The 22,053-nt window shown below is 50.6% G+C and overlaps 1 protein-coding gene across 1 annotated transcript in view; it reads right to left on the reverse strand.

Annotated features, from left to right (window-relative positions):
- Nucleotides 1–22,053, reverse strand: part of LOC133351741 (contactin-2-like) — an 85,806-nt gene that overhangs the window by 50,102 nt on the left and 13,651 nt on the right. The window contains exons 3-6 of the mRNA XM_061567208.1: nucleotides 14,454–14,592; nucleotides 11,010–11,185; nucleotides 5,165–5,260; nucleotides 874–953 (exon numbers count right to left, since the gene is read on the reverse strand). Coding sequence (XP_061423192.1) covers nucleotides 874–953; nucleotides 5,165–5,260; nucleotides 11,010–11,185; nucleotides 14,454–14,592 — 491 coding nt within the window. The remainder of the gene's footprint in view (nucleotides 1–873; nucleotides 954–5,164; nucleotides 5,261–11,009; nucleotides 11,186–14,453; nucleotides 14,593–22,053) is intronic.

Below are 22,053 nucleotides of genomic sequence, written 5' to 3' on the forward strand. Positions count from 1 at the left end.
AGTAGAGTGAGATGAAAGAGGAGAGGTAGGAGAGTGCGTGGAAGAGAGTCGAGTGAGATGAGAGGGGAGAGGTAGTAGAGTGCGTGGAGGAGAATAGAGTGAGATGAGAGGGGAGAGGTAGGAGAGTGCGTGGCGGGGAGTAGAGTGAGATGAGAGGGGAGAGGTAGGAGAGTGCGTGGAGGAGAGTAGAGTGAGATGAGAGGGACGAGGCAGGAGAGTGGGTGGAGGGGAGTAGAGTGAGACGGGAGGGGAGAGGTAGGAGAGTGCGTGGAGGGGAGTGGAGTGAGATGAGAGGGGAGAGGTAGGAGAGTGCGTGGAGGAGAATAGAGTGAGATGAGAGGGGAGAGGTAGGAGAGTGCGTAGAGGGGAGTAGAGTGAGATGAAAGAGGAGAGGTAGGAGAGTGCGTGGAAGAGAGTCGAGTGAGATGAGAGGGGAGAGGTAGTAGAGTGCGTGGAGGAGAATAGAGTGAGATGAGAGGGGAGAGGTAGGAGAGTGCGTGGCGGGGAGTAGAGTGAGATGAGAGGGGAGAGGTAGGAGAGTGCGTGGCGGGGAGTAGAGTGAGATGAGAGGGACGAGGCAGGAAAGTGCGTGGAGGGGAGTAGAGTGAGATGAGAGGGGAGTGGCAGGAGAGTGCGTGGCGGGGAGTGGAGTGGGATGAGAGGGGAGAGGCAGGAGAGTACGTGGAGGGGAGTAGAGTGAGATGAGAGGGGAGAGGCAGGAGAGTGGGTGGAGGGGAGTAGAGTGAGACGGGAGGGGAGAGGTAGGAGAGTGCGTGGAAGAGAGTCGAGTGAGATGAGAGGCAGGAGAGTGTGTGGCGGGGAGTGGAGTGGGATGGGAGGGTTTGAGGGCGACACTGGAGTTGGTCCACCTGCCTGCGACACGTATCGCCGCGCGTCCTGCTGAACCAGCGCCGGGAACTCGTTGAAGAGCCATCGGAAGCGCAGCTCCAGCCCTGGGACGGGGAGACAACATTCAACATTGTTTTAAATTAACGCAGAAACATATTGAGACGTGTCCCTTCGTCCAAGAACGCTTGTTAAGCAAGATCTATTTAATTCAGGTCGATGCAACAGGTTTTAAGCAAGACATTTGAGAGAAACACATTCCTGCGGAGGGAGCTGGTAGGAACGTTGGGTTGCTCGGTCAATGGCCAGGGTCAACGGCGGCGTGGTGTATTCCGCAAATATGCCCGACTGTGAGGGCGGGCACAAGCCGGCGTGAGTAGGTTAAACGTTGAGTTTTATAAGGGCACCACGGGGTGACCAGCCCCTCCCCACCCAGCCCCACCCCTCCCACCCCCCACCCAGCCCCACCCTCCCCACCCAGCCCCTCCCCACCCAGCCCCTCCCCACCCTCCCCACCCCACCCCGCCTCTCCCTCCCCACCCAGCCCCTCCCTACACGACGGACACAATAATCCCCTGTGGGCTAGTGTAACCAGGAGGTTGCTACCAGTATAAGCTACGTCTGTGTGAGATCGTTCAATGCTTTTGAGAGATACATTTCGTTCGCATGAACAACTTAGCTGCGAGGTGACCAAGAGACGGAAGTGCAGACATGAATTATTAAATCCATCTTTGCGGAGCTTGGACGGTGTTTACCCCTCGTGTGCACGGTGGGATTTCTCTGGGTTCGCCGGTTTTCTCCCGCGCGAGGCCAAACGTTCACTGCACGTGGCATTCATGACCAAACGTCCCAATGTAGCAGGACCCTCATCAAAAAGAGGCTTGAGACTCAATGAAAATCTTTCCTGGGTAAAGGGCATTAACATTATTGATATCAATAAGTTGCATTTAACTGGTTAATATATTGAATGCTAGAAAATAAAAGTGCGTCTCAAAAATAAAAGTGCAGCCAGAATTTTACCAAATAAAAATGTAATCATTATACGCACGGTCCGGTTTAACTTAAAGCCTCTGGCGTTGAGAGCAGTGACATAAACTGAAATATTAACGATGACGTTAACTATTTACGGGCGAACGTCACACCGATACTGAAAAGAAATCATTTGCAAGATTTGTTCCTGCCTCGGATGTTTGGCTAATTACTACTGGAATCAATAAACCAGGTCAATACAATTCTTCAGGTGATAGTGCATTCCTGCAAATGTTTTCACTTTATTTTGCAAGAACCATGCAAAATAACACGCGATAAAAATCGTCAGTCTGGTCACCAACGACTTCACAAAAAAATCCATTAACAACATAAATTTGTTTTCGTTTTTCACTTAATTTGGCTAAAGTAAAAGCATCAGTTTGACTGCCATGCAAGAATGAATCATCTCTTGGTGAGGCCTAACGGTCACCTAAATGGGTCTCAGAACTAGTTCCGCCACGTCTACTTCCCGTGGGCCGTTCCCCAACACGGCGCGGGATGTTGGCGGTCGTCCGGCGGCACGACGCCGAGAGCAAAGTCGGAATAACTAAAAAAAGAGTGAGAAAAGTAAACACCGAAAGCCGTCGGCTCCGCACGTGCAAGTGCTTCCGCTGAGCGGTGGAACACAAAAAAAAACCCTCTGGAGCGTGAACAAAAGCCGGACGAATCTTACGGTCGTCGGCTGATTTATTTTTGTATCAGGCGGTGACGCACCGCTCCATCGCGGATCGATAGTGGGCTACGAATCATTGCCGCTGGCGCACCCCACCTCCTTTCCCCTGTTTGGGGTGGATGCCCCCCCCCCACACACACACGACCCTTCGTGAGAGATTTGTGGAATTGGAGCAAAACGCGTGACCGCTGCCGCGATTTGTGGCTTCTGCTACTCGTGCTGCTGCTCCTGCTGCTGATGTTATCGCTGCGGCTGATGACAATGATCATCAACATTCAACGCGGAGCAGGCGTCCGCCACCAATATTAGGATTTGTAAGTGATTTTTGGGCGAGATCGCGTACATTGATGATGACTACGTTGCTTTTGCTGTGGCTGACGATGATATTGCTGCTAATGATGACGATGGTGACGATGATGATGACGATGACAATTACGTTGCTGCTGCCGATGATGACCATGAAAGACAATGACAAACATCGCAATTCATTAATAACTGCGGCAGTGTACCAAACTCACCCCACGTTGAATCAAAAGCGCGGCTCCGCAGCGAGTAACGAAAATGTATTCACCAATTAAAATGTTTTCACAAACGTCCCCTCTCGTTTTGGTGGCAACAGCTGAGAGGGGAGGGGGGGGGGCGGGGTTGGAGGGGAGTAGCGATGGGGCCCCCCAATTTCACTCCCCCCGTTGGCGCCCGGGAACGGCACGCATCCGAAGGCGTCAAAACGCAGGCAAGGCGCGAGGAAGGGGAGGTTGAGGCGCGGTGCGGCGAGGTGAGGTGGAGGGTTTTAATTGGAGCGCGTGACATTCAAAGTCGGCGAGACGTCAATTAACGCCGGCGGTAAAGGTGGCAAGGGGCCGTCCATAAATGACGTCACGCGATTTTGGACGATTTTTGACCCCGTCCACCCCCCTCGTCACACGGCGTCACAAAAAGTCAGACCCCCCCCCCTCAAATATGACGTCACAAAGCTCTGCCCCCCCCCCCCCAAAAACCATATTTCCATTTTGAAAATAAAACATGCTTCAAATCGCTTTAAACTATTGTCATTGCAGTGCGTATTTAATGTGGCGCTGCGCTCTGATGTTGTAGGAGTGTTGTTATAACAATTAGTGTTGTTATAACAATTCTATATTTATTTAAAGTTGCGCATTTTGATGTGACGTCACATTTCTCAACCCCCCCCCCCCCATTCGTCACACATCGTCACAAATGTCTGAACCCCCCCCCCCCCCAGGTGCGTGACGTCATTTATGGACGGCCCCCAATGTTGCCTCGACGGCGGCGCATCAGCCAGCGGGTGCTGAACGAGGACCCTCTTCCCCACGTCGCACGTGGTGGTCACGTGGTGGTCACGTGACCGCACCTCGTCACGGCCGGTCGGCGTGGATTGGCGGAGGCGGGGGGGGGGGCAGCACAGAAGTGGGGGCGTAGTGCAGTCCAATAACGGAATTGTGTTGCGCTGGACCTCGCGATGATTCTCCTCGCTTTTTAGTTTTGGTGGCAGAGTTGGGGATATTTTATTTTTAAAAGAAAATCGTGCACAGCTCCCTGCATGAGCCTGCAAGCGGCATTGTGCAATTTAATCGTCTCCGAAGCGTCGCGCTGCGGAAGCGTTGTGGTGTAGAAGTGTTTGTTCATACCGTGTCTGTCTTTCCATCAGTATTGGATAGGCTGGTCCATGTCAACCCGGTACAAACATCACATTACCGGTCCTATGAGTGGGTAGGTGAGCATGTTAATCCAGTAGAGCTATGACTTACTGGTCCACGTGAAGTCAATATCGCTATGACATACTGGTCCATGTGAGGTCAGTAGAACTGTGACATCCTGGTCAATGTGAGGTCAGTAGAACTATGACACACTGGTCCATGTGAGGTCAGTAGAACTGTGACACACTGGTCAATGTGAGGTCAGTAGAACTATGACACACTGGTCCATGTGAGGTCAGTAGAACTGTGACACACTGGTTAATGTGAGGTCAGTAGAACTATGACACACTGGTCCATGTGAGGTCAGTAGAACTATGACACACTGGTCCATGTGAGGTCAGTAGAACTGTGACACACTGGTTAATGTGAGGTCAGTAGAACTATGACACACTGGTCCATGTGAGGTCAGTAGAACTATGACACACTGGTCCATGTGAGGTCAGTAGAACTGTGACACACTGGTTAATGTGAGGTCAGTAGAACTATGACACACTGGTCCATGTGAGGTCAGTAGAACTGTGACACACTGGTTAATGTGAGGTCAGTAGAACTGTGACACACTGGTCCATGTGAGGTCAGTAGAACTGTGACACACTGGTCCATGTGAGGTCAGTAGAACTATGACACACTGGTCCATGTGAGGTCAGTAGAACTGAGACACACTGGTTAATGTGAGGTCAGTAGAACTGTAACACACTGGTTAATGTGAGGTCAGTAGAACTGTGACACACTGTTCCATGTGAGGTCAGTAGAACTATGACATCCTGGTCCATGTGAGGTCAGTAGAACTGTGACACACTGGTCCATGTGAGGTCAGTAGAACTGTGACACACTGGTCCATGTGAGGTCAGTAGAACTGTGACACACTGGTCCGCGCGAGGCCAGTGCAGCGGTGCCATACCGGGCGAGTGTGGAGGGGGTGCGCACACCAAGACGAGCCCCGCGTGGAGGCGCACGTACACCGGGTCTCTCTCCTCCACGGGGAACGGGTCCAGGTCTGAGGAGCAAAGAGATCGCTCCAACGTTACGCGCGTGTCTCTGTGTGAGTCTATGGGTCTCTGTGTGAGTCTATGGGTCTCTGTGTGAGTCTATGGGTCTCTGTGTGGGTCTATGGGTCTCTGTGTGAGTCTATGGGTCTCTGTGTGAGTCTATGGGTCTCTGTGTGGGTCTATGGGTCTATGTGTAAGTGTCTCTGTGTGGCTCTATGGGTCTCTGTGTGAGTCTATGGGTCTCTGTGTGAGTCTATGGGTCTCTGTGTGAGTCTATGGGTCTCTGTGTGAGTCTATGGCTCTCTGTGTGGGTCTATGGGTCTATGTGTAAGTGTCTCTGTGTGAGTCTATGGGTCTCTGTGTGAGTCTATAGGTCTCTTTGTGAGTCTATGGGTCTCTGTGTGAGTCTGTGGGTCTCTGTGTGAGTCTATGGGTCTCTGCGTGAGTCTATGGGTCTCTGTGTGGGTCTATGGGTCTATGTGTAAGTGTCTCTGTGTGGCTCTATGGGTCTCTGTGTGAGTCTATGGGTCTCTGTGTGAGTCTATGGGTCTCTGTGTGAGTCTATGGGTCTCTGTGTGAGTCTATGGGTCTCTGTGTGGGTCTATGGGTCTCTGTGTGAGTCTATGGGTCTCTGTGTGGGTCTATGGGTCTATGTGTGAGTGTCTCTGTGTGAGTCTATGGGTCTCTGTGTGGGTCTATGGGTCTCTGTGTGAGTCTATGGGTCTCTGTGTGAGTCTATGGGTCTCTGTGTGGGTCTATGGGTCTATGTGTGAGTCTATGGGTCTCTGTGTGAGTCTATGGGTCTCTGTGTGAGTCTATGGGTCTCTGTGTGAGTCTATGGGTCTCTGTGTGGGTCTATGGGTCTCTGTGTGGGTCTATGGGTCTCTGTGTGGGTCTATGGGTCTCTGTGTGAGTCTATGGGTCTCTGTGTGAGTCTATGGGTCTCTGTGTGGGTCTATGGGTCTCTGTGTGAGTCTATGGGTCTCTGTGTGAGTCTATGGGTCTCTGTGTGGGTCTATGGGTCTATGTGTGAGTCTATGGGTCTCTGTGTGGGTCTATGGGTCTCTGTGTGAATCCATGGGTCTCTGTGTGAGTCTATGTGTCTCTGTGTGAGTCTATGGGTCTCTGTGTGAGTCTATGGGTCTCTGTTTGAGTGTATGGGTCTCTGTGTGAGTCTATGGGTCTCTGTGTGAGTCTATGGGTCTCTGTGTGAGTCTATGTGTCTCTGTGTAAATCTATGGGTCTCTGTGTGAGTCTATGGGTCTCTCTGTGAGTCTGTGGGTCTATGTGTGAGTTTGTGGGTCTCTGTGTGAGTCTATGGGTCTCTGTGTGAGTCTATGGGTCTCTGTGTGAGTCTATGTGTCTCTGAGTGAGTCTATGGGTCTCTGTGTGAGTTTATGGGTCTCTGTGTGAGTATATGGGTCTCTGTGTGAGTCTATGGGTCTCTGTGTGAGTCTATGGGTCTCTGTGTGAGTCTATGGGTCTTTGTGTGAGTCTATGGGTCTTTGTGTGAGTCTATGGGTCTCTGTGTGGGTTTATGGGTCTCTGTATGAGTCTAGAAACGAGTTTACCACGTCGGCTTTCGCGACCAATAATATTTGTAATATTCAAATTGTAAAGACTGTGGATTTGCTCTCCAACACAACCGGTGGGCTGAAGCAGTAACCAGTTGGTGCGTTGTTTACGTGACAAACCTTACGGCTGTGTCGGGTGATGGAGGGTTACGACACATTTATACTTACGCAACCTAACCCAAAAACCTTTGTTATGACTAAAGAAATGAGTTAGCGAGTGCCTATGTAGGCCAGCGTCCCCTAGTGTAGTTGTAAGGCCAGAACCACACTCACACACGCAACAACGACAAGATCCCACTGGACCGCTCCATGTAGCCTTAACAGACTGATGGGGCAAGTGCTGTTAGCGAGTATCACCCATGAAGACTGACGTTGCATACCAGGGGGTGGGTGGCCAGCACCACGCCCGACCGCCTTTGTCTCTCCAATGATGTTTACACACCGCACCAGGTAACTCATTTAAGGCTGAGTCGACATCGGGGAGGCCCAGCACCGGCTCAGATCCCCTTCACCGAGGTTGGACGTGAGCAAGAATTGAAGTCGGATGGGGTCGGGCTCGTAGCGCAGCGCGCTAACCGCTGCACCACCGCTCCTCGCGCGCACACACACGGACGTGCGCGCGGGTGCATCGGCACACGTTTCAAGGCCAGAGCCGCTGTCATACACGTGGACGGTGAAGGTCATGGTCACGGCAATGCAGCAATACAATGACAATGAATGGGGCTTGAAATAATTATTCAATTAAAGAAGTTAACGTGGCTCACTTTTTGCTAAATATGTAGCGAGCAGATTTAGACTTAAAACTTTCGTGACTGCAGGAATTCATCTACTTGGTTCTTTCGGTAAAGTCACGTAGATATAAAATAAAAAATAAAACAAAAAACCCACGATGTTTCGATCGCAACACCAGCAGTCTTCATCAGGCGGATCAGGCGGATGAAGACTGCTTGTGTTGCGGTCGAAACGTGGGCTTTTTGCTTTTATTTTAGAATTTTTGTTTTCTATTTACGCGACTTTACCGAAAGAGCCAAGAATATGCAGCGAGCAACTTTCGGGTGCTGACTTCGTTGCCACAGTTGTCCCTTGCGGAGTTTTTGTGTTCGCACTCCGCAAAGGATTGATGACGAGCGCTACGCAATCCCAACCCCCTTTGTCTCTCCTTGCCTGGCGCCAACACGATCTGTCGCGTGCGCGCTCTGGTAGTCCGGTGTTCATTCACCGCGGTTCAGAGGTCGCAACCGGGTACCCGATACCCGTACCCTGGTGCGGCTGGGTACGGGTACGGGTAAGCCGTGAGTCACTGGTGAGTAACCGTTTGTCACTCATTTGCCAACGTCTTGTCTCTTCTCACAATTCAAGTTCCTGGAATCAACCCACCTGCGCCTGCAACATGGCTTCATCCCAGAGGTCGCAATCGGGTACCCGATACCCTACCCGTACCCTACCCGTACCCGTACCTTACCCGATACCCATACCCTACCCGATACCCGGCCGGGTACGGGTAGCCAGGCATCAGGTAGGGTACGGGTACCCGTTTGCGACCCTGGTGTGGTTTCTCAGGGCGCGATGGGGAGGTCATCTGGAAACGGGGGAGGCATTGATTTTACACGCCGCAAATTGAGGGGTTTCGTTAGACTGCGTTTCACTGCACCGCGGTGGAATTAGTATTCTGTGCCGGGCATTGGTTTAATTAACGTGGATGGTTTGCTGGTATTATTATCGTTGTCATATTTCGGGCCACAGAATTGTTCCCATCCTCGAGCAGCACCGCGGTGGGATGACTGGAGTTGTTTGAACTGCGCAGGCTGTCTTTGTATGTACCTTGAACTTATTTTCCACCGTATGTAGCCAACCGTGCTAATCGGTGGTGCGGGGGAAGGACAACAACACTAAACACAAAACGCAGTTCCGAGGAAATGAGTTTTCAATTCGGATTTAAAAGTGCACAGCTCCAGTGGCTTCCTAATATCCGATGGAAGAGAGCGTTCCAGACGGACACAGCAGCGCATCTGAAAGCATGCGATGCAGTGACCGTCTTTGTTCTTTGCGGCTGCTGTGCTACAGTATGTGGCTGGATCTCCGTCGTGTTTTGGGGTTGTGTCACAGTGTCGTTGTTGGGGCACGATGTCCGACGTTTCACTCCACGTGCTGCTGGGAGCGTCTTCGACAACACGTGGTACACTCTCCTGAACCAGTCTGTTACATCGATGGCTTCACATTAGCAAAGTACTTAAGGCAACACATTAATTTTAGAAACAAAAAGTCAAAGAGAGTCCCCGCTAAAATGAGCATTGGGGCATTTATGCTCATCTCCAGAAGTTGCAATTCCACATTCCCTTGACGGGGGCGAGTTTATCCATAGACAATGTTGACATATTATTGGTTCTTTCTGTAAAGTCACGTAGAATGGAAATAATAAAATAATAAAAATAAAACATAATAAAATAATTCTCACGACGTTTCGGCCACAACGCAAGCAGCCGTCCTCAGGTGGAGAACAGGTCTGTCGAGAAGACAGAGACTTGCGTTGTGGCCGAAACGTGAGAATTATTTTATTGTTTTATTTTTATTATTTTATTATTTCCATTCTACGTGACTTTACCGAAAGAACCAAGAAGATGAATCCCTGCAGTCACGAAAGCTTTAACTCGAAATGTTGACATCTCTGGAACAAAGTGGTAGACATTCTGAGCGAGCCCAGAGGGGATGTGTGCCGAGTCTACCCCCCTCCCCCGCCCCCCAAACAAGATTTGAAAGTCGCTACTTTCCGATTGTGAGCCGCTCGCTCTTATCGCTCGACCAACCACGCGGCCGGATGTGTTTTTTTTTCTTCTCTTCTCTCTCTAACCATTAATAAACAGCGGTTAGAGAAAAAATATATATAAATACCGAACATGCGTTTAAGAGGATCTAAATATTAAAAATGCAACGGCGTAAATCGATGGGGTGCATTTTTCATTTAAGAGGCAGAGTGAACGAGGCGGTCGAGACGTCTGTCCCGACGGCTGCACGGAGCTCCACCACAGTCCTTGGCAATCTTCGTCTCTCGCTCGTCGTACATATATATTTATTTATATGTCTTTTTAAATAATCAGCTATCAAGGCCCACTTTACATTGATTGCAACTTTCCAAAGAGCCATTTTCAACAATTTCGCTGGCACTCGAAGCATCGCCGGCAATCGCTCTCCGCAGGCGGCCCCTGACAATTTGCAATCAGGCGACAAAAGTGTGGCGGGCCCTAACGAGCATCACAGAGTTGACCTAAACTACCCCCCGCCCCCCCCCCCCCCCACAATTTGTGGAGATTGGTGGCCACCTAATAGCCGGTCAATTGCCTGAGCCCGAGGCGAGGGAACGGGGTGCTCGCAGGTGGCTGAACTTTGTGGTGATAAAGTGGCTCCCCAGGGCGCCGCGACTCGTCGTGTAGTTGCGCCAAGCAACAAAAAACCCAACAACCACGCTTCAAGGGAGCGCGCCGTCACGCGAAGGCTGCGTGTTGTGAACGACGAGAGAGCTGAGATGGATGGACCAGTGGGGGGTCCTTATTCGTTGGGAGGGGGAGTGGGCAGGGGGAGTGGAGTGGGAGAGGGAGGGGGGCGAACGAGTGCTCCGGGCGATGTGCCGTCAAGTGAGACGAGCGGGCGGGTGAGCGAGCGAGCCTGCGAGTGTGGGTGGCTGAACAAACGGATGAGCAAGCGGTAGGAGAGTGAATGGGCGAGTGGGGCAGGCGGGTGAGTGAGCGAGGGGGCGGGCGGGTGAGCGAGCGAGTGAGTGAGCGAGCGGATGAGTGAGTGAGCGGGTGAGCGGGCTAGCGAGTGAGTGAGCGAGCGAGCGGGTGAGTGAGCAGGCTAGCGAGTGAGTGAGTGAGCGGGTGAGTGAGCAGGCTAGCGAGCGAGTGAGTGAGTGAGCGAGCGGGTGAGTGAGCGGGCTAGCGAGTGAGTGAGTGAGCGGGTGAGTGGGCGGGCTAGCGGGTGAGTGAGTGAGCGAGCGGGTGAGTGAGCGGGCTCGCGAGCGGGTGAGTGAGCAGGCTAGCGGGTGAGTGAGTGAGCGAGCGGGTGAGTGAGCGGGTGAGTGAGCGAGCGGATGAGTGAGTGGGTGAGTGAGCTAGCGGGTGAGTGAGCTGGCGGATGAGTGAGTGGGCTAGCGAGTGAGTGAGCGAGCGAGCTAGCGAGGGTGACTCACACTGCGGGAGCACGAGGGCGGTGCGGCTACGCACGGCGCCGTGGCGGTTCGCGGCCAGGCAGCTGTAGGCCGTGGCGGTGCGCCCCTTCCTGCGCGTGGCCACCACCAAGGTGCCGGCGGCCTGCACCGAGTGGCGGCCGTCGGTCAGCTCCACCTCGGAGCCGTTGGAGAACCACCTGGAGGTGGAGACAGCGAGGGAAGAGGCAGGGAGAGTGTGAAGTTCCGGCTCTCAGATGGGAATAAAACCAGCCCCCATAATGTGACCTATTTTAAAGTGTGGTGGGGGGGGGCACCACAATCTAAAGGTGGCGGGGGGGGGGGGGGGGCAGGATGGCACAGACCGTGTGAGACAAACAACAACGTAATGATGCTGCAATCTGCGTGTGTGTCTATCGTGCATTCGGCTTTCACCCGCCGTGAGTGCGCTAGGAACGGCTTAGAACGCCCATCGCTTAATTGTGCCATTGTCGCGTTGTGTCCCGCTCCCTCCCAACCATCGCAGACTGTAAGTGTCCATCACCTTCACCACGAAAGACACCCGCAGCAGAGCAGTCATTGCGTGTGAGCAGTCATTACGTAATGGTCTCTGTCCCAGTCGCCAATGGAATCCCATCACATTTTAAACCGATGAAAGCCTGTAAAAAAAGAACCTACCACATGAAATTTGTCTATGCAATTTCATTTGTTTAAAGTCTACCTCTGAGATATTATACTCTTTGGTTTTTTCGGTAAAGTCACGTAGGTACAAAATAAAATGAAATAAAATAAATGTAAACAACTAAATTAAATCACGACGTTTCGGAGCAAGTGACTTTGGCTGTGACGGTTCCACCTGAAGACGGAAGCTTGTGTTGCCTCCGAAACGTCGTAATTAAATTTAGTTTTCATTTTTTTTTACTTTTACCTTTTTACCGACGTGACTTTACCGAAAAAACCATAGAGTATAAATCCTTGCAGTCACGAAAGCTTCAAATCTAGAACTCTGAGATATTAACAACATCGTTGGACCGTCATACGACAAACGTGACCCTTGCTGGTTGGACCAGAGTTCCCTTTAAGAGATCTCAGAAGTAGTTTTGTGATATCAATTTCCTCTAACACGTGGCGGTGGTGGAGGGGCCACACTGGTCGTCGGGGGGATTCTGCATTCATTATCTTTTTAATGACACGGCACCGAGAGCGAGCGCAAATTGGGAAATAATTGGGAGAAAGGATGAAATATAAACATGTACTTTGCAATAAGCTCAGCCTGCAGTCACAGAATGGCATTCAAGGCCCACATTTGAACTCCGGCCAATCCTCTATTTGTCTCGCCTTTCCCGCACGCTGCTGACTCTTTTAATCGATTAGCGAGGGGCTCCTGCGAACGCCGCATTTGATTCATCAGCGAGACGCGCCGAAATGAGAGTGAGTGAGAGAGTGAGCGAGAGGTGGGGGTTTGCATAAAGCAAAGTTATTATAAAAAAAACAAAATTACGAGATGATGAACGAAGCAAAGTGCCGACTACACCGAGCATCTTCTTGTTTCCACTGATCGTAAAAAAAAATAAAAGAAAAAAAAATTAAGAACTCCGGCCAAGATATGCATAACTGTGCCCCGCACTTAGGAAATAACGGACACAAATCCCGTTTAAGAGCACTCTGCTTAATCCCATTTCTGCTTAAATATAAACAGGCGAAGGTGGATTTAAATTAATCCGCCGAAAAATATTGGCGAAGCGTCTGAAACCGCACAAGAGTTTGCGAATTTCCATGAAAACCCGTGGCAGCAGGTGATGGTGGTTCAGGGCTTCTTCATCGCCAGAGGCAGTCTCAAGAGAGAGAGAGGGAGGACCGCTCTACACCGACACATGTATGTGTGTGTGTGCGTGTGTATGTCTGCTGTGAAGGGAGTGGTGGCGCAGTGGTTAGCGCAGTGTGTTAAACATGCGGTGTGACCCGAGTCGCATTCCAGCGTCGGTGACGAAAATCTGCGCCAGTCCCTGGGTCTCCCCTAGGTCGACTCAGTTTAAAAACAGTACCTCGTGCGATGTGTAGTACTCGCCGCTCGGGAGACAAATGCGGCCGGGCGTGGTGCTGGCCACCCACCCCCTCGTGTGCCCTGACGGCCTTCATAGGTGCTCGCTAACAGCACTTGCCCCAACAGTCTGTTCATGCTATAGGGGAGATCTTTGTCTTTGTGTCTGTCTACCATGTGGGGAGCGGTGGTGCAGTGGTTAGCGTAGCGCGCTACGAAACCGGTAACCTGAGTTCCATTCCCGCTCACGGTCAAAATCGGTGACTAATATCTGGACCGGTTCTTGGTCTCCCCTAGGTTGACTCAACCTTAATGACTACCGAATGCGATGTACAAATATCTGTATTAGGGAGACAAAGGCAGCCGGGCGCGGTTCGGGCACCACCACCTTCTCGTGGATCGTGATGGCCTTATGAGGTGCTCGCTACGGCACTTGCCCCAACAGTCTGTTCAAGGCTATTATTGAGATCTTCGTCTTTTGCTTTGTCTGCCAAACCTGATCGACCCAGATTTGCAGCAGGGATATATTTTAGCCCAGTGTGAGTCTCTGTGGGTATAAGAGGCACCTGTAGCTCAGTGTGAGTCTCTGTGGGTATAAGAGGCACCTGTAGCTCAGTGTGAGTCTCTGTGGGTCTAAGAGGCACCTGCAGCTCAGTGTGAGTCTCTGTGGGTCTCAGAGGCACCTGTGGCTCAGCGTGAGTCTCTGTGAGTCTCAGAGGCACCTGCGGCTCAGTGTGAGTCTCTGTGAGTCTAAGAGGCACCTGCGGCTCAGTGTGAGTCTCTGTGAGTCTAAGAGGCACCTGCAGCTCAGTGCGAGTCTCTGTGAGTCTAAGAGGCACCTGCGGCTCAGTGTGAGTCTCTGTGGGTCTAAGAGGCACCTGTGGCTCAGTGTGAGTCTCTGTGAGTCTAAGAGGCACCTGCAGCTCAGTGCGAGTCTCTGTGGGTCTAAGAGGCACCTGCAGCTCAGTGTGAGTCTCTGTGGGTCTAAGAGGCACCTGCGGCTCAGTGTGAGTCTCTGTGGGTCTAAGAGGCACTGGTGGCTCAGTGTGAGTCTCTGTGGGTCTAAGAGGCACCTGCAGCTCAGTGTGAGTCTCTGTGGGTCTAAGAGGCACCTGCGGCTCAGTGTGAGTCTCTGTGGGTCTAAGAGGCACTGGTGGCTCAGTGTGAGTCTCTGTGGGTCTAAGAGGCACCTGCAGCTCAGTGTGAGTCTCTGTGAGTCTAAGAGGCACCTGCAGCTCAGTGCGAGTCTCTGTGAGTCTAAGAGGCACCTGCGGCTCAGTGTGAGTCTCTGTGGGTCTAAGAGGTACCGGTAGCTCAGTGTGAGTCTCTGTGGGTCTAAGAGGCACCTGCAGCTCAGTGTGAGTCTCTGTGGGTCTAAGAGGCACATGCAGCTCAGTGTGGGGCTCCGTGGGTGTGGCAGGCAGCACCTGTATGTGGGCGGAGGGGTCCCGCTCGCGTTGCACCGCAGGGCGACTTGACGGTTGCCACCCCCCTCCAGCTGGTGCAGGACGTCCCCCGGCTCCTCCACAAACACGGGGCCCTGCCCTGCTGTGGTCGCCACGGAGCCTGCGTAGCGCGCAAACGCAAGAGGCGCCCTCGGTCAAGACGACGACTCTCGACGATCCAGCCCGCGCGTCGTTCCATCTCCATTTGCTATTGTCGGTGCAATCGCTCACATTGCGTCTCGACGCTTTAATGCGTACTGTACTTTTTTGTTCCCTTTTGTCTACGTCCACGTTTCCCGATCCGCGTGTGTGAATCGTGGGCAATGTTCAGCGATGGTCAACGTCGTAGGCACGCTACGCGAATGTTCCAGAGCAGTGGTTCTTCTTAACCAGGGGTGCACGTTGTCTCCTCTGGGGTGCGAGATGCCCTTTCTGGGGAGTGTGATACATTGCCAGTTTTTTTTAAATCCTTTATATTAAGTTCGCTTGCTTGCGTGCTTGCTTGCTTGCTTACGACCGTGCCAATCTTTCGGTCGTTTTTTAACCCACTTCCCGTGATCCAATCGAGCTGACATTTTCCACACAGACTCGTTGTACGAGACAATTAATGTTCGTGAATTTTTTTTCTCCAAAATTTTACACTGTTTAGGGAAAACAAATTAAATATTTAATTACCAATTGCTTAATACTGGCAGACAATCATCTGACCCATAGGTGGCAGCCATCTCAAGCCAGAGGACGAGAGGACTCTAGCCGCCATGCATATAAAGGATTTATAGTGAAAAACTTTGTTTTTACTGGTTATGCTTATTTTATAATGTAAATCGTCGCATCGCAAATTAAGCACGACAACGCAATTACATATTCTTTGGGTCTTTCGGTAAAGTCACGTAGATAGGTTCAAAGAAAATAACAAGAAACTACGACGTTTCGATCGCAACACAATCGGTCGTCTTCAGGAAAAGGGGGTGAGCTTCTAAAGGCAAACTGTTCATAAAGGTTTAAAATGGGCGTAGCCCAAATGTGAATATACGTGTAAAAAAGTACGCGTAAATGTATGCGATATAACCCCAAAAAAACCCTGTATTGTGGATGAAATTGGTCGCGACAGCCTCCTCCTACTTGTGTTACACATTGGGCAAGGAGTGGGAAAACCTGCGGCTCTTCTAGGCACTGCTTCGTCACCAATGGCAGAGCCAGGATTTTCAGGTAGAGGGGGCAACCCCCTCCAGCAATGAACAATGCCAGGAGTTGTTAGTAAGTAAGGACTTGTCCCTTGCTTTTTATTCGACGACGCGTGTGCGGCGATGGCGCAGCCATCGATCGAGGGTCGAATTCGAACCGCGTTGTGTGATCGGCATCGCGCTCGCTGAAGGTGAATGCCTTCAGGGAAGTCGTGGACTGTATACGCAACTGCGCACAATTCTGTGAGTCACTAATAACTGCTTTGCCGTTACTTATTGCCAATTATGGACTCAGACTATTGTCCTATCATCTCATAGAGTCCCTGGCACATAATAATATACTACACAGTGGCAATGGGGGTCGCAAAATGCCGATTTATTACTAATAAACCCCAATGATCCGATCGAAATGAGGGATTTCGATCGGATCATTGAGGGGGAACGTGCCACCCCCCCCCCCCACACTGGCTCCCCCAGTGTTCGTCACGTTGTTTATTTAGGTCCACCGTCTCGTATTCACCACACCGTGCATTGCGGCTCTTGACATATTGAGTTTTTTTTGTTGCGAATTCGACAAAAAATGTCTTCGCTTGTTGTTTTGGTTTGCCGACCTCTGCTCTAGAGGCATGCGCGTGAAACTTCGGAGGTGAGGCTGTAGATTAGCACGTACTGAAGATGCCTGCTATAGCATATGGCAAGCACAGTGCGTGTATGTGTTAATTACGCGTCCAGTCATACGTCTGTGAGCCATGTGATGATTATTATAGCTGATTGAGTCCATTGCGGGCCTAGTGGAACGATGCACGTTCTTGGCGCTGTGTGGTCGGGGTGGTGGTTATCGTTAAAGTCCCGCTTGTTTAATACAGAGCGACCAGTCCCACTCTGCTTGAACGTCAACTGATACGAACGTGTATTTAAATACAACACGCATTTTCTCATCTGCATCGGCAAAATTGCCAAGCGATATTTGAGGTTCGTGGCGGATTATAAACTCAAAGGCCGGCGTAAGGTGAAAAACATTGACATTTACTGTGCGTGCAAATACAATAAACTGACGATTAATTACCCAGGCAAGCCACTCAATACTCTCTCTTCAGGAGGGTGCTGCTACGTTAGGATGTTTGGCTAATGCCGTTAAGAACTACAGCAACAACAATAATAATAAACACGATTCATAACGCGCACAGATATCGCGGATCGGATGCCATGTTCAATAGAGAACGGCAGCTTGGACAGGTGAGACTGTGCATGGGTGAGAGAGTGAACGGGTGAGAATCCTCAGCCTGGTGAGAAGCTGAATCGGTGACAGCTTAAATGAGTGAGAGCCTGAATGGGTGAGGGCCTTGAGCTGATCTTTGAATGGGTGAGTATTTGAGTATTTGCTTTGCGGAGACGAACCAGAGAACCTGGAGAAAACCCACCCACGCGAACATCCGACTGGGTGACACTCAACACTGCCATCTACTGGCCACATTTGTAGTCCGACGCCTATAACACCTGGCAAGCTCTGGCGATGGTGGTCACCCATGCGATTACTAACCAGGCTCAACTCTCTGCTCAACTTCTGAGATCGCAACATTCAGAAGATGTGCCCAGCAAAAAAAAAAAGCCTGAATCAATACAACTCGCAAAAAGAGCTGGAAATGACTCATGCATCGTTACGCAATAATCAATGCGTAATCACGTAACTGTTTAACAAGTAGAATAAACATTTGGGATGTGGAGACGTGAATCGACGTGAGCGGTGAAAGGGCTGAGCAGTTGTTATCGGCGAGCGCCTATAATGTCACACACGCAATTTTCATTTCGTGCCGTTTGGGCGTTTGTAAGTCAGGCCGAAGGGCCATGGCTCCTGTGTGTGTGCTAAATTTCCAATAATGGGAAACGTTATTTGTTTTGGTAAAATATTCCATCGGTGGTCACAGCTGGCGGGGGTGCTTTTGCTGGGAGGGGAGACGCCCTAGGAAATGAAATGTGGCCGAGGATCAGAAGGGTTATAGGTGAGAGTCCAAGTGTCAGCCGTCCCTAAGTGGCGCTCCTGATTGCGCTGGGGATGAGTTAATCACCCGAGGGATGGCATCTGACACGCGCGTACGCAAAGACAAAGGTCCCCCCTCCACCTCCCGCAGGCTGTGGGGGCAAGTGCTATTAAGGGAAGACCTTATGGTGGCCGGGACGACAGACGAATGGGGTGGGTGGTCAACACCATGCCCGGCCGGGCTTTGTCTCCCCAGTGCTGATGTGTTAGGGCAGTAGGTATTCGTTTAAGGCTGAGTTGACCTAGGGGAGGACCATGACCGGTTCAGAAAGTCGCCACTGATAACCGCGACCTAGCATTGTCGCCGCGTTGCCCGGCGCCAACCAATGTACCACCACTCCTCTTTGGCATTGTACACAGTATGTACACAAACATGCACCCACGTACACACAACGACAAAGATCACCCCTATAGCCTTAACAGATTCCTGTGGTAAGTGCTGTTTGCGAGCACTTATTAAGATCGACACGGCATACAAAGAAGGCGGTGGCTGGCCACCCCAGGCCCCCCGCCGCCTTTGTCTCGCCAGTGCTGATGTGCTACACACTGCACTTGACCATCATTCAAGGCTGAGTCGACATAGGGGAAGCCCAGGACCGGTTCAGATATGTGTGACTGATGCTGGCTGTGAGCTGGAAACAAACTCGGGCACGCACACGTACACACCCGATGCCTACGCACAAGCGTACGCACAGGCACCACACACGCACACACACACGTGTAGACACATTTCCCAAAATAAATCTTTAAAAAAACTCACTCCATTAATTTTAGTAAATCATCCGCGACGCCGTAATTGACTCACTTGAGCCCAGGCTGCAATTAAATCCTGGAAACGCGGATCTCAAGGAATAAACAAGAGAACTGATTTTGTGCCATTCCTTCCTATCATAATATCATATGGATGGGCAGGCAGACAGACATCTCGTACTGACAGACAACCAGGTAGACATATTCCCAGGCGGCGAGACGTATAGACAGACATCTAGGCAGATAGATTGACATGCATATAGCTAGGCAGACAGACTGACAGACATGCAGAGAGACAGACATACAAACAGACAGCCAGGCAGACATTCAGACAGGTCGACGAGACAGACACAGACAGGCAGACAGACGTCTAGACAGACGTACAGATAGACATGTCTGTATATTTATCAATCCAGGAAAGAGCCCACGAGATACACCACGTGTCTCCGTTGTTGACAAGCGAATGGGTAAGTTAATAAAGTAGCAGCTACAATATAAACAAAAATAACATCTAAAAGAAACTGGCCAAGCACGCCAATGCAGGACCCTCATGAAAAAGAGACTCAGTAACCGTAATCCGAGGAATAAACCAATAACAATGATTCCCTTTATTGCTTCGATCATCCCAAAGGCAGAGATCCCCCGTATAGTCTTTAACAGACTGTTGGGGCAAGTGCCTGTAAGCGAGCACCTATGGAGGTCGGCACGGCACGCGAGGAGGTGGGGGTGGCCTACACCACGCCCGGTCAGCGCACCAGGTTACTCATTTGAGGCTGAGTCAACCTAGGGGACGCCCGAGACCAGTGAAAATAATTGCCGCTATCGTTGGTCATGAGCGCGAGTCGAACGGCAATTGCCGGGTTTGTCGCGGAGTGTGCTACCGCTCCACACCGCTCGTTCTGTCACACAACACAACAACAACACAACAACAACACAACAACACACACGCAAATGGAGCACCTTCTGACGACAAGGCTCGGGGTGGATTGCGTTCGATCGCACAGCGGACTCTGCACCAGAGATCGCGCCTTTGTCCGGCAATGAGCGCGGACATCCAACACCTGCTGCGCGATGGGTCAGGCGAGAGCTCTTGCCTCCAGAATGAATTGCTCCGTCGTTAACGAAGTCAAATTCAATGTCTTACCCCGCTGTCTGATTCCAGGACCTTAACGGAATAATCGACAACGTGACAGATTTCATGACTGAGCTCTCATGAGAGCTGAGGATTGATGTTCGGGCCTGAGCGGAGCTTAATTTCTCATGGAATATCTTCTGGTTAGATGGCAGTCTGGAGTAGGAAACTAACGAACAGACACAGCCACAGCAGCGAGAGGAGGCATACTGGACGTGGTGTGCCGTCGACGTAAATTTTTTTCCGGGTCGCTAGCCCAGCCAGACCCCCTTGCTGACATGAAGCAGTGGCCCGAACGTTGAGCCCACCTTGAAAAGTACCGGCCCGCGATGTCTTTATCCGCGCGGATTTCAATGAATAAAAACACCGCCACTTCACGAGTTCGCCGCTTGTTTAAAGCAGCATCGCCACGGAAACCGGCAGCGTTTAAAACCGCCTCTACGGAGAAGGACCCGGCACTTACGCCACCACCACCCACGCTTATCAGCCTCCACCCTCGCAGCTGTAGCAGCATCTTATCCCGGCAATTTGCGCTTTAGTGCTGAGAAGAATGCGCCGCTCGCCTCCAGCAGCTACCTACGCGCTGAGCCACGTACGACTTCTGGGACAAGTGAAATGTTAATAGCTTGGCAACGGCGAAGACACCGGTGGTGTAGCCATCAATCGTATCGGAACATCAACAGGTCGATGTGCACATCTTCATGAATGTAAAATTAAGGAGAGGCCACAGGATTGCAACTGTGGACATGCAACCCAAACAATGGACCATATATATTCTTGGTTCTTTCGGTAAAGTCACGTAGAAGGGAAATAATAGCTCCTGAACGTTTTGATGCCAAGAAATGAACAGGGACCCCACACGGCAAGCGAGGGCTTCTCAACGTTTAAGGCCCCGCATGTTGCCGAATGGAGGAAGGGGTTTATGGGTTTCTCGGCGCCCTTCGAAAGCAAGACTATTTTCTTGGTGTGGTTTTCACACGTGATGATGATTGCGTGTGTTGCAATCGAAACGTCGTGAGAATTTAATAGTTAAATATTTATTATTTCATTATTTACCTTCTACGTGACTTTACCGAAAGAACCAAGAATATGAATCCCTGCAGTCACGAAAGCTTTAAATCGAAAAATGGACCATTTAGTAAGCCCATTGAGACTCCTCGAGTTACACAGTGACCCGTAGAGATGCACTAAAAACAAGCCACAGTAGTGCAACTATACTCTTTGGTTCTTTCGGTAAAGTTACGTAGATGAAAAAAATAGAAATAAATAAAAGTAAATAAATAAAAGTAAATTTATTTACTTTTATTTATTTTACCGAAATAACCAAAGAGTATGGATCCTTGCAGTCACGAAAACTTCAATTCTAGTAGTGCAATTGTGGACAAGCAACCCAAACTACCGTATAAACTGTATAGTAAATCACTGTAATCTTCGCTACATCAAATGAGGAGGAGGAGGAGCAAAACTACACAAACTCTCTCATGAAGTCGTCGAGGCCAGCAGACCTCGACACTGGCGTTTTAGCTCCTGAACGCGGTCCGACTCGAGTTCCATTCCCGATCCACGGCCAACGATTTTGGCCGTCGTGAAGTATGGTCAACCAATCCACTATGCCCGTCTTGAAAGGCATCTGAAAGTGGCTTGATATTGGGCAGTAAATGCTGATTGTTTTTTACGATGATGATCATCTACGTATTAATATATTTTATCATCGTCTGTTTATACTTCCAGATGTGTGCCATCCAAGAGCATTTAAGCAAACCACTTGGGATTGGTTTTCACCTCTTGGGGTTCATCAGCAAGAGTGAGGCTCAAAACATTTACTACTGGAGTTGCAGATGTTATTGGCAAGAGCACTCCAACATTACGATGGGGCCTTGTTGGCTGAAATAATTCCTTTAGGCCAATGAGCTGATGGACACAAAAAATATGAATCTAAATTTGTTTTGTGCCCAAGGGCAAATGCAAGTAAATGCTATTACCCACAACACCCCGCTGCTCCTGACGCGGTTATCTGGTTTGACCACATCAGCCATACGAAAGACATTATCATAACATGTTATAACATTTTACACCACGCAGCGACAAGGATGTTTGCATAAAGTTTAGCCCAGTGGCACGACCAGAATTTCTGTGATGGAACGTCTGCTTGCATCAGACCTGAGATCAACTACAGCTGTCGCTGTGTTGTTCGTAATGCATTACAATCCAAGTGTAATTGTAAGTCCAGCTAATGCTTCTGTAATTGTAATCATCATTGACCCCTGGTCCGGTCACTCGATCTTAAGGTCACTCCGGGATCGGTACAAAGCGTCGGTCCGAGGGTCGCTTCATTTGATTGATCGCAGAGAACCTTAGACGCAACTGGTGGGGAGTGACCGCCACCACCACCACCACAACCGCCGCCATCACCACCACAGTCATCACCACCACAGTCATCACCACCACCGTCGTCATCATGATCAGTACCTCCACCAT

The sequence above is a fragment of the Lethenteron reissneri genome, chromosome 38 (assembly GCF_015708825.2).
Source record: "Lethenteron reissneri isolate LAM-NWPU_2019-01 chromosome 38, ASM1570882v1, whole genome shotgun sequence".
NCBI lineage: Eukaryota > Metazoa > Chordata > Hyperoartia > Petromyzontiformes > Petromyzontidae > Lethenteron > Lethenteron reissneri.